The sequence below is a fragment of the Mustela erminea genome, chromosome 19, assembly GCF_009829155.1.
Source record: "Mustela erminea isolate mMusErm1 chromosome 19, mMusErm1.Pri, whole genome shotgun sequence".
NCBI lineage: Eukaryota > Metazoa > Chordata > Mammalia > Carnivora > Mustelidae > Mustela > Mustela erminea.
The window spans coordinates 10,517,555-10,533,482 of record NC_045632.1 but is presented as its reverse complement, the minus strand read 5'-3'; the positions used below and the strand labels follow the sequence as shown (position 1 = coordinate 10,533,482).

At 61.8% G+C, this 15,928-nt stretch overlaps 3 protein-coding genes across 16 annotated transcripts in view; 1 reads left to right on the top strand and 2 right to left on the bottom strand.

Moving 5' to 3' along the window:
• Positions 1-15,928, bottom strand: part of LOC116579282 (leukocyte immunoglobulin-like receptor subfamily A member 6) — a 355,647-nt gene that overhangs the window by 157,431 nt on the left and 182,288 nt on the right. The gene's annotated exons all lie outside the window — the stretch shown is intronic.
• On the top strand, positions 353-2,719 carry LENG9 (leukocyte receptor cluster member 9). The gene has a single exon (XM_032324463.1). The coding sequence runs from the start codon at positions 949-951 to the stop codon at positions 2,395-2,397; it is 1,449 nt and encodes a 482-aa protein (XP_032180354.1). The 5' UTR covers positions 353-948; the 3' UTR covers positions 2,398-2,719.
• Positions 2,482-14,283, bottom strand: LENG8 (leukocyte receptor cluster member 8). Of its 3 annotated transcripts, XM_032324429.1 has the most exons (16): positions 14,155-14,283; positions 12,482-12,574; positions 11,592-11,766; positions 11,169-11,270; positions 10,244-10,354; positions 9,160-9,412; positions 8,819-8,960; positions 8,416-8,604; positions 7,742-8,020; positions 7,508-7,648; positions 7,116-7,401; positions 6,481-6,582; positions 6,335-6,403; positions 6,115-6,244; positions 5,824-6,031; positions 2,482-3,749 (listed from the first exon to the last, which is right to left on the bottom strand). In XM_032324429.1, exons 2-16 carry the CDS (start codon positions 12,517-12,519, stop codon positions 3,587-3,589), a joined length of 2,388 nt encoding a protein of 795 aa, XP_032180320.1. In that variant the 5' UTR covers positions 12,520-12,574; positions 14,155-14,283; the 3' UTR covers positions 2,482-3,586. The 3 variants fall into 3 exon arrangements, with proteins under 3 accessions (XP_032180320.1, XP_032180318.1, XP_032180319.1); XM_032324427.1 differs by lacking the exon at positions 2,482-3,749 and having other exon boundaries at positions 4,158-6,031; positions 14,155-14,282; XM_032324428.1 differs by lacking the exons at positions 2,482-3,749; positions 14,155-14,283 and adding an exon at positions 13,676-13,905 and having other exon boundaries at positions 4,158-6,031.

The window sequence follows — 15,928 nt, the reverse complement described above, 5'->3', positions numbered from 1 at the left end:
ATTCATTCATCAACCTTGACGGGGCCTGGCCTGCCAGACCAGCTCAAGGCGCAGCCTGACTCGCTCCAGGGGTCCCTCTGTCTCATCCCCCAGGGGCCACCTAACTTGCTCCAGGGGACCAGGCCTGACTCGCTCCCGGTGGCCGGTCTGACTCGCTGCCGGGGGGGGCCCGGCCTGACTTGCTCCCGGGGGCCGAGTGCAGTGGCTCCGTGAGCTTGATGCCGGGCCCGCCTCTCCAGTGAACCCCTCAGGTTCAGGAGACCCGCCCTTTATCCCGTGAGTGGCAGCTGAGTAAAGTGGCTGGAAGAGTCAGGGTTCCGGTGGAGCAGAGACCTACCCCTTCGGAAAGATGCGTCGGCCCGAGGGGTACATTGGTGTCCCAAGTCTGGGCTACCTAGTTTGAGTCTGCTGGGTACAGTTGTCCCGTAAAGGGAATGACCCACAAGGGGTGGAAGGCGGGGCAGCACGGGCAAATCTTTAGGCGAGGGGAGGAATCCAGGCCCCAGAGGGCCCCCGAGGGGGTGGGGGGGGCTCCCATTCACAGCCCTAGGCGAGGGCGGAGCCAGCCTGGTGAAGAACCTGGAGGAGGCGGGACCGTACCCGCAGAGCGTCGCCGAGGGCGGGCTGAGAGGGCGTGGTCGCACTGTAAACTTAGGGGACTGAGGCCGCGGAGGGAGGCAGGTCCGCCTCCTCGAAGGCACTTGGGGAGGAGGTCACTGTGCGGACCGTGCCCAGCCTGGAAATCCTTTGGACGCGGGGAGGACCACACGCGAGCATCGTGGGGCCGCGCAGGCAGCGGCCAGGCTCCCCGAGGACACCGCCCGCGCAGGGCCGTCCGCCAGGCCCGGGATCCGAGGCCCCGCGAGAGCGCGTGCGCGGTTCCCAGGGCAGCAGGGAAGGGGCACGGCCGTTGACCTCCCGGCGGGACTCCCCCTGCACCCCACTCCCATGGCGGCAGTCCCCGCCGCCGAGCCCGCACCGCCGCCGGCCTGCCGCTTCTTCCTGGAGGGCCGCTGCCGCTTCGGCGCCCGCTGCCGCCAGCCCCACCCAGGGGCGCCCGCGCCGCCTAGCCGCGGAGCGGGTAGCGAGGCCGGGAACGAGGCCGGGCCCAAGAAGCCGCCGCTGCGCACGGCCGGGGCCGTCATCCAGCGCATCCGCTGGGACCCGCGCCTCGACCCGGCCGACTTCGCGGTGGGCTACGCCGACCGCTTCCTGGGCGTGCGCGAGGAGCCCTTCGCCGCCTTCTGCTGGGACGAGCCGCTGGCGGCGCTGGGGCCCGGCGTCCTGGCCGTGCCGGAGCACCGGGTGCGCTACTTCCGCTTCCGCGGCCGCGTTGTGTGGGACCGCGCGTCGCGCACCGACCTCGTCTTCGGCTCGGGCTCGGCGGCGGGCCGCGGTCCCACCATCCTGGACGCGCTCGGCGCCGAGGACGCGCATGACGGCGCCGAGGACGCGCGTTGCGGGTGCGTGCACGACGGCCGTGAGGATGCCCGCGAAGGCAGCGAGGACGCGCACGGCGGCACTGAGGACGCCCAGGACGGCGGGAGCGCGCACGAAGGGGCAGCTGCCACTCCCGCTGACACCAGAACTGAACGCCAAGCACCCGACTGCGCTGGGCTGGAGGCCAGGGAGCAGCGCAGGGCCAAAGGCCAGGCTGCCCTGCGGACAGAGCTGGAAAGGGCGCTGAAGCCGGCCACCGCGGAGCCGCGGGGTGCAGAAGCACAGACAGCTTCAGGACGGTTCCCTGCAGGTTTTCCTGAGACGGAAGCCGAGTGGGATCCTGGCGCTTGGCCCTCGGAAGGTGGAGAGGCCGCCGGAGCCCGGGCCACGGAGCATCGCCAGCCCCGCCCCACGCATTTTGTGGCTCTCATGGTAACTGATCCTGGGCTGCAGGCTTGGGTGGCCAAAGCCCAGGAAGAGCTGGTTCGAGTTGCACCCTCATGCACTGCGTTCCTGGTGCCCGCGGGGGCCCTCCACCTGACACTGGCCCTCCTGAGGCTCACAGGCCCTGGGGAGGTAGCCGCCGCAGTGGGCGCACTCAGACGTGCGCTCTCGGCCCCAGGACTGCAGGCACCCCCGCAGCTGACTTTCAGGAGCCTGCTTCTCCTGGGGCAGCATGTGCTCTGTGCCCCACCTTCCCCCTCCCTGCAAGCTATGGCCCAAGTGCTGAGTCAGAGGCTGGAAGCTGAAGGGCTCAGAGTAGTAGTGCCCCAAGGGGGGCTGCACCCCCACCTCACACTAGCCAAGGTGCCCCACGGTTCTCAAGTCGGCCTTCCCGAGACTGGGTTCAGCCCAATGCAGGAGCTGGGAAGCCAGGCCCTAGGGAATCTCTGGCTGTGCCGCATAGGCAGGGCAGGGGACACCTACCAGCCCCTGGCTGAGCTGCCGCTGGGGTGATGGTCCCCTTAGACGTCTCCAGGAGACCACTCTCAACCAAGAGAACCTGGAAAGATCCCGTCCAAGCAGGAAAGGACAAAGTGCTCTCTCTCTCTCTCTCTTTAATTTTGGTTTCTCTCAAGCTTCCAAATGGTGCTCAGTGATCCAAGGAAAGAATGAAGGAAGGAGAAGGGAGGGGAGAGGGAAGGGAGGGGAGGCAGAGGAGGAACATCTGGAAAAAAAGCAGCCTGACAGTCCAGCTGTTTGCAAACTCATCGCACATCCTCCAGTTACATGGCAGAAGAGGGGGGAGGACCAAAAAGAAAAAGGGGAGGAAGAAAAATAACTTAAATAAACACACACAAAAAGAAAAGAGAAGGAAACATGACGTGAGCTGGTGATCCATGGAGGCAGGGAGGGAGGGAGGGTAACCGCTTTACCTGTGCTGAACCAAAGAAGGGTGGGGGGCAGGAGGAGGAGGGAGGGAAGGAAAACAAACCAGAAGAAACACTGGGGTGGAGGGAGGAGGGGGCCACGGAGACGACACAAGTGCAGCCAAGGCGGCCCAGCCGGGGTCCCGCGGCGGCCTCCGGGGTCCTCAGCGCGCAGTGTCGGCGTGGCTGCGGTGGTGGCCTGGCAACAGCATTGCTGGCATGGGGGGCTGAGGGCGAGGCACAGTCTCTACACGGCTCCCCGAGCCCCGGACACTGAGGCCCCGGAGGGCTGTGCAACAAGAGTCTGTGGTGAGGTGGGCAGGCGGCGGGCGGCGGGCTGAGGTGCTGGTGCCCCCGCCGCGGGCGGGCACAGGCGGCGTGGCCAGTCTTCTTCCGGCCCCCCCGGCATGGGATGGGCCGGGCTGCCAGGTCGGTACCGGAGTACAAGCTCGAGAGAGAGAGAGAGAAAACACTGAGACAGCATTAGTGGGGGTGCCGGGCGGACCGAGCAGCCTACAGACCATGCCCCCAACCCTCCGCTGTCCCACCCCTTCCTCCCCCAACCCCCTCCCTCGGAGGCAAAAAATAAAAATGTAGAAAAAATCTCTGTACAGACTCCCCGGTGGGCAAACGGGGACGGGATGGTGGCTCTTCCTGGAGCCCACTCCCCACGAATTAATTTACAACCCAAGTCCATGGCTCAAAAACAAAATCGGCAAAGGCGGCGCTGGGGGGCCACAGCCCTGCCCCCGCCCCGCCCCCATCCGCGCTGGTGCTCAGAAGGCTGACAGCTGCGCCAGGCTGAGGCGGCAGTCGATGCTGGCGTTGTCCGGGCCCGTGTATGCCAGGCCCAGAGGCTCTAGGAAGGCCCGGCAGGCGGCCTCGCCCTCGAAGGCCAGCTCGGCCTGCAGGTAGGAGACTGGCAGCGCAGGGCGGAAGCTACGGAGACAAGAGGAGAATGTGATGAGGCGGGCGGTGGGCAGGGGAGGGCCCCACAAGCAGGGAGTGGGCGCCCCCCCTTCAGGCACCCAAAGGGTTTCCTCAGCACATTACCTGCTGACCTCTCACCCCTCCCCACCCAACCTCCCCACCTCCAGGGGCTTGGGGGGGCCCGGGGTGGGGCTGGTGGCCCCAGCCCCGGCTGTGCCCCCCTTCACCCTCACTTACCTGTACATGGGGACCAAGGAGAGGGGATGGGAGGGAAGGGCCCAGCTGGCTCCTCCACTGCTCAAGGGCCTGAGCAGTCCCTCAGAAGAGGGCCCACCGTGGCCCAAGGGCAGGGGGGCAGGAAAAGGGGGTGACCCGAGGGGATGGGCATGGGTTGGCAGGTCTGATAGCTAGCTACTCTGGGGTATCCGCCCTGGCTATCTGCCCTGCCTGGGTCACAGTGCCTTGGGAATGCCAGGCACAGGGTCAGCCAACACGTATGTAATTGGCTGGTGACGTCACGTGCAGGTGCCAACAAGATGGCGCATACCAGAAAATAGCTGTGAACTTGCTGAATTCTCTCCCCAAAACCGTATCACCCTACCCTTTAGAAACAAGCGCTGAGCGAACTGTATGTAGCTCCAAAGGCAGAGCCACCCTGCCAGCATCACACAGGAAAGACACAGTAAAAAAGACCTGAGCCAGTCCTGCCTCAAGTCCGTGCCACATCATGGCTCTGGGATTTACGGGGGGAGGGGAGAGGGGGACACACACAAGAGAGCCTACTTCTCCCCACAACTGAGCTGGCATTCTTGCCACACTGCAGGGACCTGGTCTGGGGCCTCTGGGAGAAAGGGGATGAGAGCAGGTGGCCAGTCTAAGCTAAGGCCCCTCCTATAAGGAACCTTCACGGCTATGGTCCCAACCAAGATGCAGCACACGTAAACGAGCCAAAACAGTGACCCGCCCACACAACACCCCTGGCAGCTGCTGTTCCACCGCAGAAGGCAGAACCACAGGGCCTTGAGACACACCACCTCCCTGTCATTCCTGGGTAGGTAACCAGGTCCTGTGTATGCTGCTGTCTTCATGTTTCTGTCTCACGTCCTTGTCTACTTCTACGGCCCCTGCCCTAGCTGAGGCTCTGCCTTAAATCTTCAGACCAAAACCAGACCCTGGAGTGTGTGCATCTCCTAACTTCAGGGTACTGTCCCTCTCCAATTCCACACCATTCCTGTGGCTCCTGAGCTAACTGATGTGGCCCCTTGTACCTCAGCAAGACCCTTGGTGAGGTGGAGAGTAGGACCAGGTGGTTCTCTGTTGTGGGGTGTCCTGGGCCCTATGGGAGGCTAAGCAGCGTCCCTGGCCTCCACCCACTAGGCACCAGTAGCAACGCCTAGCTGTGTCACCTGAGCGAATCTCACTGCCCTGAGAACCACAGGATCCCCACCATGCGCGCACACACACACAAGCACGCGCTTGATACAGGACACCTAACGTACCGAGAACTTGCTCTTCTGACCTACACACAGTCCATGATCTGACATGCCCCCGCATCACCCGTCTCCCTACACGTTTTCTGCACCCTTGAAGGAGCTCAAGTCTGAATGGGGTGTTGGGGTCCCATTAGATTAGAAGCTACCAAGAGAACAGCCATCTTCTCTAGTTTGTCTCTACCGAGTGGGAGCTCAGCATCAGCAAAAGCCTTGAAAAGTGAACAAAGACCTCAGAGCGAGGAAACCCAAGAGCCCAGAGCAAGAAAAGAAACCAAGGTCCAGGGTGATGTGAGCAGGAGAGAGACAGACTCAGGTGGAGAGGGAACCCTGGAGCCACGAGACAGAATGGGGAAAAAAGAAGATGCAGAGGCGGGCCCAGGAGACAGAGAGCCAACTGTGGGAAGAGAAGCAGGAGGAGCTGGGGAGCAGGGTACGCGTAGAAAGAAGAGACAGAGAGAAGGGACCAGTGTCCAGGGCACAGGAGCTGGAGGCCTGACAGCCCAGAAGTGTGCAAAACTAGAGGGGGAGGAAGAAGGCGGCGGCAGGGCTGGCAGAGCAGAGGGGGCAGGGGAGAACCCAGCTTCACATACGTTTTGATCATCGCCTTGAGGGCAGCTTTGCGCTCCCGGTCTGCAAACTTGTCCACCAGGTACCCAGACATGCAGGGCGCGTGACAGTAGAGCCGGAAGAAGCGGTGGTAGTTGCCCAGAGCCCAGGCCGCCCTCAGTGCCAAGGCATGAGCCACACAAGGGTCTGCCTTCAGTTCCCGAGTCAGGTACGCCAGCTCCGTGGTGATGTCTGCGGCCCAAGACAAATGAGGATCAGCATCACCAAACCCCGGGGGCTTGGGGCCACCCCATCCTACAGGCAGCGCCTCTCACCTCCTGAATTCTTGGTGAAGATGTAGTAGAGGATGCGGTAGGCAGTGAACTCGCCCACGTTGCCTGGCAGGTTCTCTGCATACAGCGACTTGAGCTGCGTCTGGCACTGGTTGAACTCCTCATGGTCGCCCTAGAGCCCAGGGCCCAGAGGGAGAGAAAGACCATGAGGCCAGGACGGGGAGCCTGGGAAGAACCCAGAGGGCATCAGCACTCCACCCACCTTCTCCAAGGCGATGCGGGCATGCGTCTCGTACACCTCCACCGTGAACTCTGTCCGCACCCCTTGCACCTGAAACGGCAGGAGAGCAGTGAAGGCCACCGCGGGCGGGACTCTCCCACCACAGGTTCCCCCGGCGCTCCCCTCACCGTCAGGTCCTGCCGAATAGACTTCATCTGCTCGCAGGCAAAGGCGTAGTCTTGCTTCTCTTTCCAGTGAGATTTGACCATGCACAGAGACTTTTTCAAAACCTGGGAAGGGAACACATTACGGCTGAGTAAGATTCCAGCCAGGTGAGCAAAGCCGTCACTAACACCCGGTACGCTTCCACCCACGCGGTGTTCTGAAATGGCGGTTGTGACCTCACACCCGTGTAATAACTCACTAGCAACTTTAAAAAGAACCCAACACGTTTTGGCAAGGGTAACTACTCCCGACCCCAGCTGCCTCAGTGCGTCCCCTGGCATGGAACGCGAACCATGCCACTACTGCAGCTTCAGCAGGACTCAGGAGCCTGATCACCCCCACCTCAGGAACGCTGGCCTGGGAAAGTCGCTTTCTTAGGAGACAGAGGCTCAAAGCCCAGCAAGTCTCCCGATGAGGCCACAGGACCCAGACTTCTTAGTCTCCGAAACACAAGTTCAGTCTTTAAGTCCCCTCTCGGAGAGCTCCCAGGCCCCAACGTCCCCGCCCAGCTGCAGGCCCCTGCCACCACCCACAGCCTCGGTGTGGGCGCCCTGGCCTGGCACCCTGCAGGGAGGCCCTGCCCGTCCCAGGCGCTTACTGCCACAGGGCGCACAGTGGACGGGTCGGGGGCGCAGGTGAGACGCAGGTAGTGCTTGGTGATGTCAGGGCAGGTGCCCACGATCTGAAGCTCCTGCCAGTCCGGGTCAGCACCACTGCTCTCCAGGCTGCCCATCTGCAGCACCAGGGGCTCGAGGCGCAGGCGGCGCGAATGTCCGTGCTGGAAGCGGGCCGCCCGCTTCTGCTTCTTCAGCTCACGCTCAGGGTCCTCGCACTCTAGCGCGGCCATCTTTTTGCGGCTGCGCTTGGTGGGAGCAAGATCATGCCTAGAAAGGGAGGTCAGGAGTGAACAAGGCAGATGTCATAGCCTGCCCCTCCTACTATAACCCAAGAATCCCAGTCTTAGCCCTAACCCCCTACCCAGGGTCTCACCTCTTCCCACGCTGTGCCCTGCCTCGGCCCCGATCCATGTGGGCCCCCCGACCTCCTCGGCCCTTAGGGGGTGGGTTCCTGCGACCCACAGGGTGACATTCATTCCCTGAGTAAGAACTGTCAGAATCCGAGTGGGAGTCACTGCACAGAAGAAGCAGGGAGGTAAGGACTGAAGTGGCTCCTCCACCGATGCCCACCCTCCACGCCCCACCCCCACACCTCCAGCCCTCGCACCTGCGGCGGAAGTGGCGGGTAGGGGACCGGGAGGAGGAACGGGAGCGGGAGTCCGTGCTGGAGGAAGAGCTGTTGTCCTTCATGAAGACATTGCGGTTGCCAAACTTGGCGAAGCTGCTGCCCCGGGCTCGGCCAGCACCCCCAGCCCCTGGTGTCCCTCGCTGGGACTGGGCACCCCCGCCCCTGGTCGCTGAGCCTGCCCCCCTGGGAGGATGAAGGCTGCTAGGGGCCTCCCACCGCTTCTTCTTGGGGCTCTCAGCCCCAGGCTCCCGAGTCAGCCTGAGGATAAGCAGGGCAGGGCATCACCAACCCAGCGCCCCCCGCACCCCAATACTTGCCAGCCGATCCCCCGGAGCACACCACCTCAGGCAGGAGAGGGGCTTCCCCGGGAGACTCAGCTAACACATTGCAAACATGAGGGGCGACCCCAACATTTCCTGTCTAGAGAGTGCTCTCCGCAGCTGAGCGCTGCGCACTCGCCAGCCTTCTGGGCCCTCACCCCGCCCCAAGACAGCACCCTCAGGCAGCACCTGCATCCCTGCTCTACCCGCCTGGCTTTCCACCTCCGGGATCCAACTTTCTCGCTCATTCTTGGGGCCAGAGGTACCTAAGTCTGCAGGTCTCTGCTTCAGCACCCAGAATCGCTCTCCTCCCCATCCCCAGCCTGGACTAACCCTGGCAGGGGCTCCCGGCTCCAGTCAATGGTGTAGGCCGAACCGTCCTGTAGCCGGGCCTGCAGCAGCTCCTTGAGCAGCTTCTCAGTCCGGTCCTTGTCCTCCTCCGACTCGCAGGCTGTGAAGCAACGCTCCACGTACTCCTTCATGTCCTGCGGCCAATCGTCCGGCTTCCCAGACAGGCTCCCCCTAAGGAGGGCAGCAAAGACAGTCATTGCTACCGCCCACATAGCAGACACACACCAGACATAACTGAAGCGTTTTCTACTTCCCCTCATTTTGGGCTCACAGCAAACCTGGGGGAGGGACCCCTCCCCATTCTGGAGTAGCAGCCTGAGGTTCGGGGCGCAGACTGACCTCAGAGGTGAGGGAGCTGGGACAAGGGCAAGAGGGGGGCTGTCACCTGTGGTTCTGGGCTTTCTCAGGGTTGGGTTGGGGGCCGAAGCTGCTGTGCTGGCCCTCCGAGGTGGAACCGAAGCTCTGGCTGGTGACAGCAAAGGGCCGCTTCTGAATGTTGAACTTGAGACCACCAGTCCCAGGGGCTGCTGTGAGAGCCAAGAGCTGGGGTTAGACCTTCCCATGTCCTATCTCAGGCTGCCCCACCCCCAGAAACAGGAGACACCAAGCTCCAGAGAAGAGCTCCAGCGCAGGTTCCCGAAGCCTGGGGAAACCACAACACCCAGAAGTGCCCCATGCTCTGCCCAAGGCCCAACCCCCATGCCCTCTCTCCTTCCACCAACTTACGCTTCATCCGGTTCCACAGCTGTTGGCCCTTCTTGGGCTTGGCAGGCTCGGAGTAGGCGTGTGGCCCGTAGGCTTGGCCCGAGGCAGGCCCTGCCTGGCTGTGCTGTGTGGCTGGGGCTGTTCCAGGCTGGGGGCCGCTGTTCAGAGTATGAGCCCCATGCTGGGGGTTGGAGGGTTGAGGGGGCTGGGCTGCCGGCAGCTGCTGAGGGGGGGCCTGGTAGGACATGCTTTCTTCCATGCCAGGGACTGGGGGCTGGTGGAAGAAGTGGGTGCTGAGGGCAGAAGAAGAGCTCCCCGTGCTGGCTCTTACACTGTCCCCATCGTCACAGTATCACTTAGCTCCCAAGCCTGTGCCATGACCCTCCCACATCAAACTGCCCTGGGCACTCAGAGCGACTTCCTGAGGAACAGAGCATCAGTGCCCACTCCTCACAGCTCAGACTCCGAGCTGCTCTCCTCCGGCCCCCAGCTGTGAGGGGTGGCAGCGGGCATTTAAACCCTGCCATCTACCTCCTGGTGAACGCCGCCCTGACACTACGTCCCCCCAGGAAGACTGAGCACATCGCATGTGCCATTCAAACCCACACATGATCCACACACATTCTCAGGGGCCTTGTGAAGTGACTCTCCTTCCCACCTGACAGGACTGGCTGAGATAAGCGGAGATCACAGGACTCTAACGACAGTGCCACAGGGGAGCTGGGACCCCAGCCCAGGTCTACCAGCTCCCCTGCACCAGCTCCACACTCCTCCGCACTGCACACTAAGTACGAGGCCAGACTGTGTGTGTGATTGTGCACGTGTATATGCACACGCTGGAGGGAAACTCAGAAAACAGGCCGCCATGCTGCAGACCACTCCCACTGTCACCCCAACACCGAGTCCCTGGCTTCGCCCAAGTCCTAAACCCATCCTGGTTTCAAACACTGTGCTTTGCCCTCCTCGTGATCAGATCAGGAGGTGCTTGGCAGGAGAGAAGGCAGGGTGCGGGCAGCTTAAAAAATGCCAGCATCCCCGAGCATACCCCCTCACAGAAACAACATTCCCATTCTTGAACATGGCACAAAGCTAGGCGGGGCGTTACCTGGTTCAGAGCCCCCTGGTGCTGGGGTGCCGATGGCTGCTGGGGCGTGGCGGAGCCATACGAGCTGGCCATGCCATACTGGGAGGGAGAACCGTAGCTCTGGTACATACTCTGCCAAGGACACAGAAACCAGGGTCAGCAGAAGCCCAATTCCCACCCCTTCTCCTGCCTATCGATTCATCCTCTACTTTATAAACATTCACCAAACACCAGAACACAACCAAAAATAAAATATGAAAATCCACGCTCCAACGAAGTCTACTCAAGACACGTGCACAGCTGAGACAGATGCACGGCGTATCCAGCAGTCAGCCCCGTGAAAGCAAACTGGGGTGTGGCAGGGGGCTGTGGGACACAGCCTTAACCAGTCAAGCCAGTAAGAGAAAGGGCTCCCTGAGGAAAGAGCTGGGAAGCCCTCTGCAAAGTGAGGACACAGAAGGACAGGGGACTACGGGACGAGAGCTAGAACAGAACACAGGTGGACATCGCAGGTGACATACTGAGCATAGGCAGAGTGGTGGCCGGAAGTGGGGAACATAGGACTTGGACCTGGGAAAGGCTCTTGGCTTGATAGTGAGGGCAACGTGTGAGTGGACAGTGTTTCAGAAGCTGTCACTGCTATCTGCAAGCCCTCCCCTGGCTCCTAGAACCTAGTGCCTCCAGCCCTCCCGGCCCCCATCTGTCCCTGCTGGGCAGGGCACTCACCATGGGGAAGTACTAGTAACTGTACAGATACCCCCCACCCCCACCCCAGCACTCACCATGGGGGTAGTAGTAGCTGTACGGGTAGGCCCCTCTGTCCCCCATCCACCACCACCCCTCGAGCCCGGGACTCACCATGAGGTAGCAGTAGCTGTACCGGTAGGCCCCCCTGTCCCCTGTCCACCACCGCGCCGCACCCCCCCCCCCGGGGCCCGGCACTCACCATGGGGTAGTAGTAGCTGTACGGGTAGGCGTAGTTGTATTGCTGGTACCACTGATAGTACTGCTGCTGCTGCAGGGCCGAGGCCTCCGCCTGCGACACATACTGTGGACAGAGTGCGCACCATCAGCACTGGTGACAGGAGCCTACACTGCCCCCCTACAGCCCCCAATGTGGTTAATTCCTGAGGACACAACTGGGTCTGCCTCTCTCCAAAGAGCCACAGCCTCTACCCATGAACTCGGGGCACCTTGGGGACCCAGGGCACGTCTCCCTCCTCAGGCTGGATTCCCACATGGTGCCCTGGGCTCTTTGAGGAAACAGCCCTTGCTCTCCCACCTGAGGCTCTGCAAATGTCTTCGGGGCACCCTGATCTTGTGATCCCAGAGAAGACCAAGCGTTTCCCTCCCCAGCAACCCTTCTCACTTGTGCACTGGCCACAGGCCCATTGCTGCTGGCCTTGGAGGAACTGCCAGCGGCTCCTGCTTTGCTGATGCTGGCCAGAGCCTGGCGGGCCTTCTCCCACTCTGGGTTCTCATGCATGGGGGCCTCCATGCCGTTCTCTCTGCCTGCCCCGGCCACCATGCTGTACTGAGAAGACCTGAAAAGAAGGGACATCATGTCAGTCCTCTCTCTCCCTGTACACACAGTGGGCAAAACGCAGACAGGCACACACCAGGGCTTGAAATGTAAACTCCCTCACACTACCTACTGGAGGCTGAATTTTTAAATCTAGAATGTATGAATCTGTTAAAATGCTGACGACCACCTTCTGTCTCACGCCTTCCTGTGAGGGAAAAATCCAAGAGAGAGAGACCTAAGGCACTTTCCCAGGTGCCTGGTACAGAGCAGTGGCTAAGTACCAAATGAAATGATCACCAGCATCCAAAGAAATTAATGTAGCACCTGGTGCCTCCTAGGTCTAAATGGTTTATGAGTCAATTCTGACACCTCCCCAGCCAGCAAGCTATCATCACGCTATTTTGGGGAAAATAAGGTATTAACAAACAGAGCAAGCAGAGTATTAAGTGTTGGAGGCTGCACCTTCATCACAGCTCATGGAATGAATCATCCCAATTTTGAGAACTCAGCACTGAACTGTGAAAACACGATGCTCAGAGAGATGGAGACCTGACTGTCCACACTACAACCAAACGCTTCCCTTTACCCTGGTGGCCAGAGGAGGAGCTCATCCGCACTGTGCCCACAAGGACTGCTCCAGCCCCCACGCCATGGGACTCCCATCCCAGAGGACAACACTGGGTCTGGCTTCCTCTTGCCCTCCCCTCGGTCTCTGTCCCTCTAGCCACACTAACCAATCTGTGCTACGTTGATCACCCACGTTGGCCGCCATCTGGACCTTGGGGCATAAGGGACGGGCCTCAGGAGCCAGACTGCTTTCTCAATGTCTATAAGAAAAAGAAGGAGTTAGGTAGACTCAAGGAGGAGCAAGAAAAAGTCACGAAGTGGGGGGTGCCTGGGTGGCTCAGTGCATTGAGCCTCTGCCTTCAGCTCAAGTCCTCTGCCTTCAGCTCAAGTCGTAATCTCGGGGTCCTGGGATTGAGTCCCGCATCGGGTTCTCTGTTCAGCGGGGAGCCTGCTTCCCACCCCCTCACCCCGCCTCTCTGCTTACTTGTGATCTCTCTCTGTCAAATAAATAAATAAAATCTTAAAGAAAAAATAAAAGTCATGAAGTGGGGAGAGCTGGAGACAGGCTCACGAGAAGCCAGGCAGACACGGAGCCTGTGAAATAGGACTCGCTGAAGAGGACTCTGCGTGAGGGAAAGACCTTCCCCTCCCTGCAGTGCTCTGAGTGGAACAGGAAGGATTTGAAAACAGGGAAGGCTGAAAGCATTTCCCAAAGGGAAAGCGAAGGACCTGAAACCCTTAAGAGCAAAGGGAAGGCCCCAGGGAAACCCTGCCACAGAGGAAAGGTGCAGAGGGAGGGATGGGGTGGGGGAACCTCAGGGCAGGGCTAAAAAGCCTTGGGGGGGGGGGGTAGGGGAGACAGCTCCTAAGAGAGAGCAGAAGAGTGGGCTGAGTAGCAAAGTCTGTGACGAAGGAATCCGGAGAGAGATCCAGAGGAAAACAAATCCGAGAGGAAGGGGGGCGAAGTTACTCCGGGAAGCAAGGAGAAGCAGAGGTGCCACGGGAAGCCCTGCGGGGGAGAAACGCGCTCCCGGAAAGCTCTAGGGAGACTGCTACCAGAAACCTCCCCCACGGGCTGGGGGTCCCGAGACGCCCAACCGCCCTCCAGAAACTCAGAGCGGGGCAGAGAGGGCTGCGAGAAAGCGAGGGGTGCCTTAGGGGCCTACACCTGGGAGGCCGAGAGGCATGGGTGGGCTGCGAGGCCGGAGACCCTGACGGCCCTACAGCAAGTGCGGGAACGGAGCCTGGAAGACGCCCCGGACGAGCAAGCTCTGGAAGGGGCGGGAGGGGACTAGTGGGGACAGCGCGTAGGGTGAGCGAGCGGGCGGGCGGGTCTCACGAGCACCGGACGCGAGGGGCACCTGGCCGTCCCGAGGGCCCCGACAGGCCAAAGGCGCCAGGTGGAGGCAGAGCCCGTCCAGATGCCGGCCACCCGCTCCAGAGTCACCGCCCGGCCGCGCCGCGCGTGCGCACCACGGCTCCAGCGGCGCTGGACGGGACGGGGGCGGGAGAGCAGGGGGGACGCCGCGCCGGGCCCGCGCGTCGCCGGGGCAACGCCATCCTCCCCCTGGAACCGCCGGGTCAATGGGGGTTGAGAGAAGGGGCGCTCGCGGCCCAGGAATTCCGAGGGCGGGGGGCGGGGAGCCTGGCCGATGGCGCAAGCGCGAGGGCGCGCAGGCGCAGTGGCCGCCCGCGCCCGCCACACCCTGTCGTCGCTCGCGCGCGGCGTCCGTTGGTGCGACGGCCCGCCAGGCCTCGGGACCCGCTGGGCGTCGGGCCGGAAGGAGACGCCGTGCCCGCCCGCTCGCCCGCCCGCCCGCCGGCCGCTCCCCCCACCCACCTTAGCCGTTCGCCCCCTAGACTCGTCACCGGCAGCCCAAGGCGACAGCGACACGGTCACGGAACTGCTCGAGACCCGGCTGGTTCTTGTCTTCCTTGGGCTTCGACGTTCTGACCGCGGCGTCCTGACGTCACGCGGAGGCCTCGCCCCACCCCCCTCGGCCCTGAGCCACCAATGGGCGCCGCGGGCTTCACTTGAGCCCGCCCTCCGCTTACGCAAGGGCGCGTGGGCGTTGAAGGCTAGCCGGAAGCCAGGGGTGGGGACGGTTGCCCCGAGGGGACATGCGCGGCGGCCTAGTCGGCCGGCACTGTGCCCGCGCAAGCATTCCTAGTTTGGCTCCGTGAGCGGTAGCCATTGTTGTTCCCAAATACAAGCTAGCGTGAGGTGGGTTCTAAGATTGCCTCCGCGCAGCGATGTGGAAGCCCAGGGCGGAGAATGGGGAAGTCGGACAAAGGGGTTGAGAACAGCCCTCAGCCGGCTACATAAAATTGCAGAGGCGCCCCTCGTCGAGGACGCGGCGCGTGCAAACACGCGGAAGCGGGCGGCGAGCAGAGCCTGGGGACCACAGGGAGGCCATGGGGGGAGCAGATGGCTGAGGCGGAGTCCGGGGCTAAGCGGATAGGTGTGTGCGGGGACAAGGCTGAGCGGGTAGGTGTGTGCAGGAGGGCACGCGGGGACGGGGGCTGAGTGCGCTGAGCTGATTAGGTGTGTGCAGGCGGGCACGCGGGGACGGGAGCTGAGCAGATAGGTGTGTGCAGGTGGGCAGGCGGGGACCAGGCTGAGCGGGAAGGTGTGTGCAGGTGGGCAGGCGGGGACCTGGGCTGAGCAGGTTAAGTTTGTGCAGGTGGGCAGGCGGGGACCGGGGCTGAGCGGATAGGTGTGGGCAGGTGGGCAGATGGGAACCTGGGCTGAACAGATAGGTGTGTGCAGGTGGGCAGGCGGGGACCAGGCTGAGCAGGTAGGTGTGTGCAGGTGGGCAGGCGGGGACCTGGGCTGAGCAGGTAAGTTTGTGCAGGTGGGCAGGCGGGGACCGGGGCTGAGCGGATAGGTGTGGGCAGATGGGGTCCCGGGCTGAGCGCGCTGAGCTGATAGGTGTGTGCAGGCGGGGATGGGGGCTGAGCGGATAGGTGTGTGCAGGTAGGTTGGCAGGGACCAGGGCTGAACAGGTAGGCGTGTGCAGGTGGGCAGGCGGGGACTGGGCTGAGTGGATGGATAGCTGTGTACAGGTGGAGGTCCCGGGCTGAGAGGATAGGTCTGGGCAGGGGTCCCAGACTGAGCAGATGGGTCTGCACAGGTGGCAGCCCCTGGAAGCCTACTGGGGCCAGGCTGGGGACTGTGGACTTGGCCCGTAGCACTGTGATGTGTTTGCATCCAGGCTTCTGTCCAATGACGTGATCCCGTCCAGCTCAGGCACTGCTCTGTGTAGTCATGGTTGGTGGTAGAACAGTATTTCAGAAGCGGCTTCCTTCCTCTTTTTACTGTTAGAAACTGTCGTATTGATGACTGAGTGTCATTTTGTTAGCACAGTTGGTCTTTTTCTGTCCTAAAACAAAACTGTTGCAGGATAATTTGGGGTGTACAAGTTGCAGAGGTAATTCAGAAACCCTACAGCTGGCTTTCCCTAATGCTGTTATCTCAGATTCCTGTGGTACATTTGGTAAAAACAAGAAACCAACACTGGCACGTTACTCATAACTGAACTGCAGCTTTGTTTGAATTTCTTTTCCCACTAACGTGTCCTTTACGGTGCCAGAGTCCAATCCAGAGGACCCCG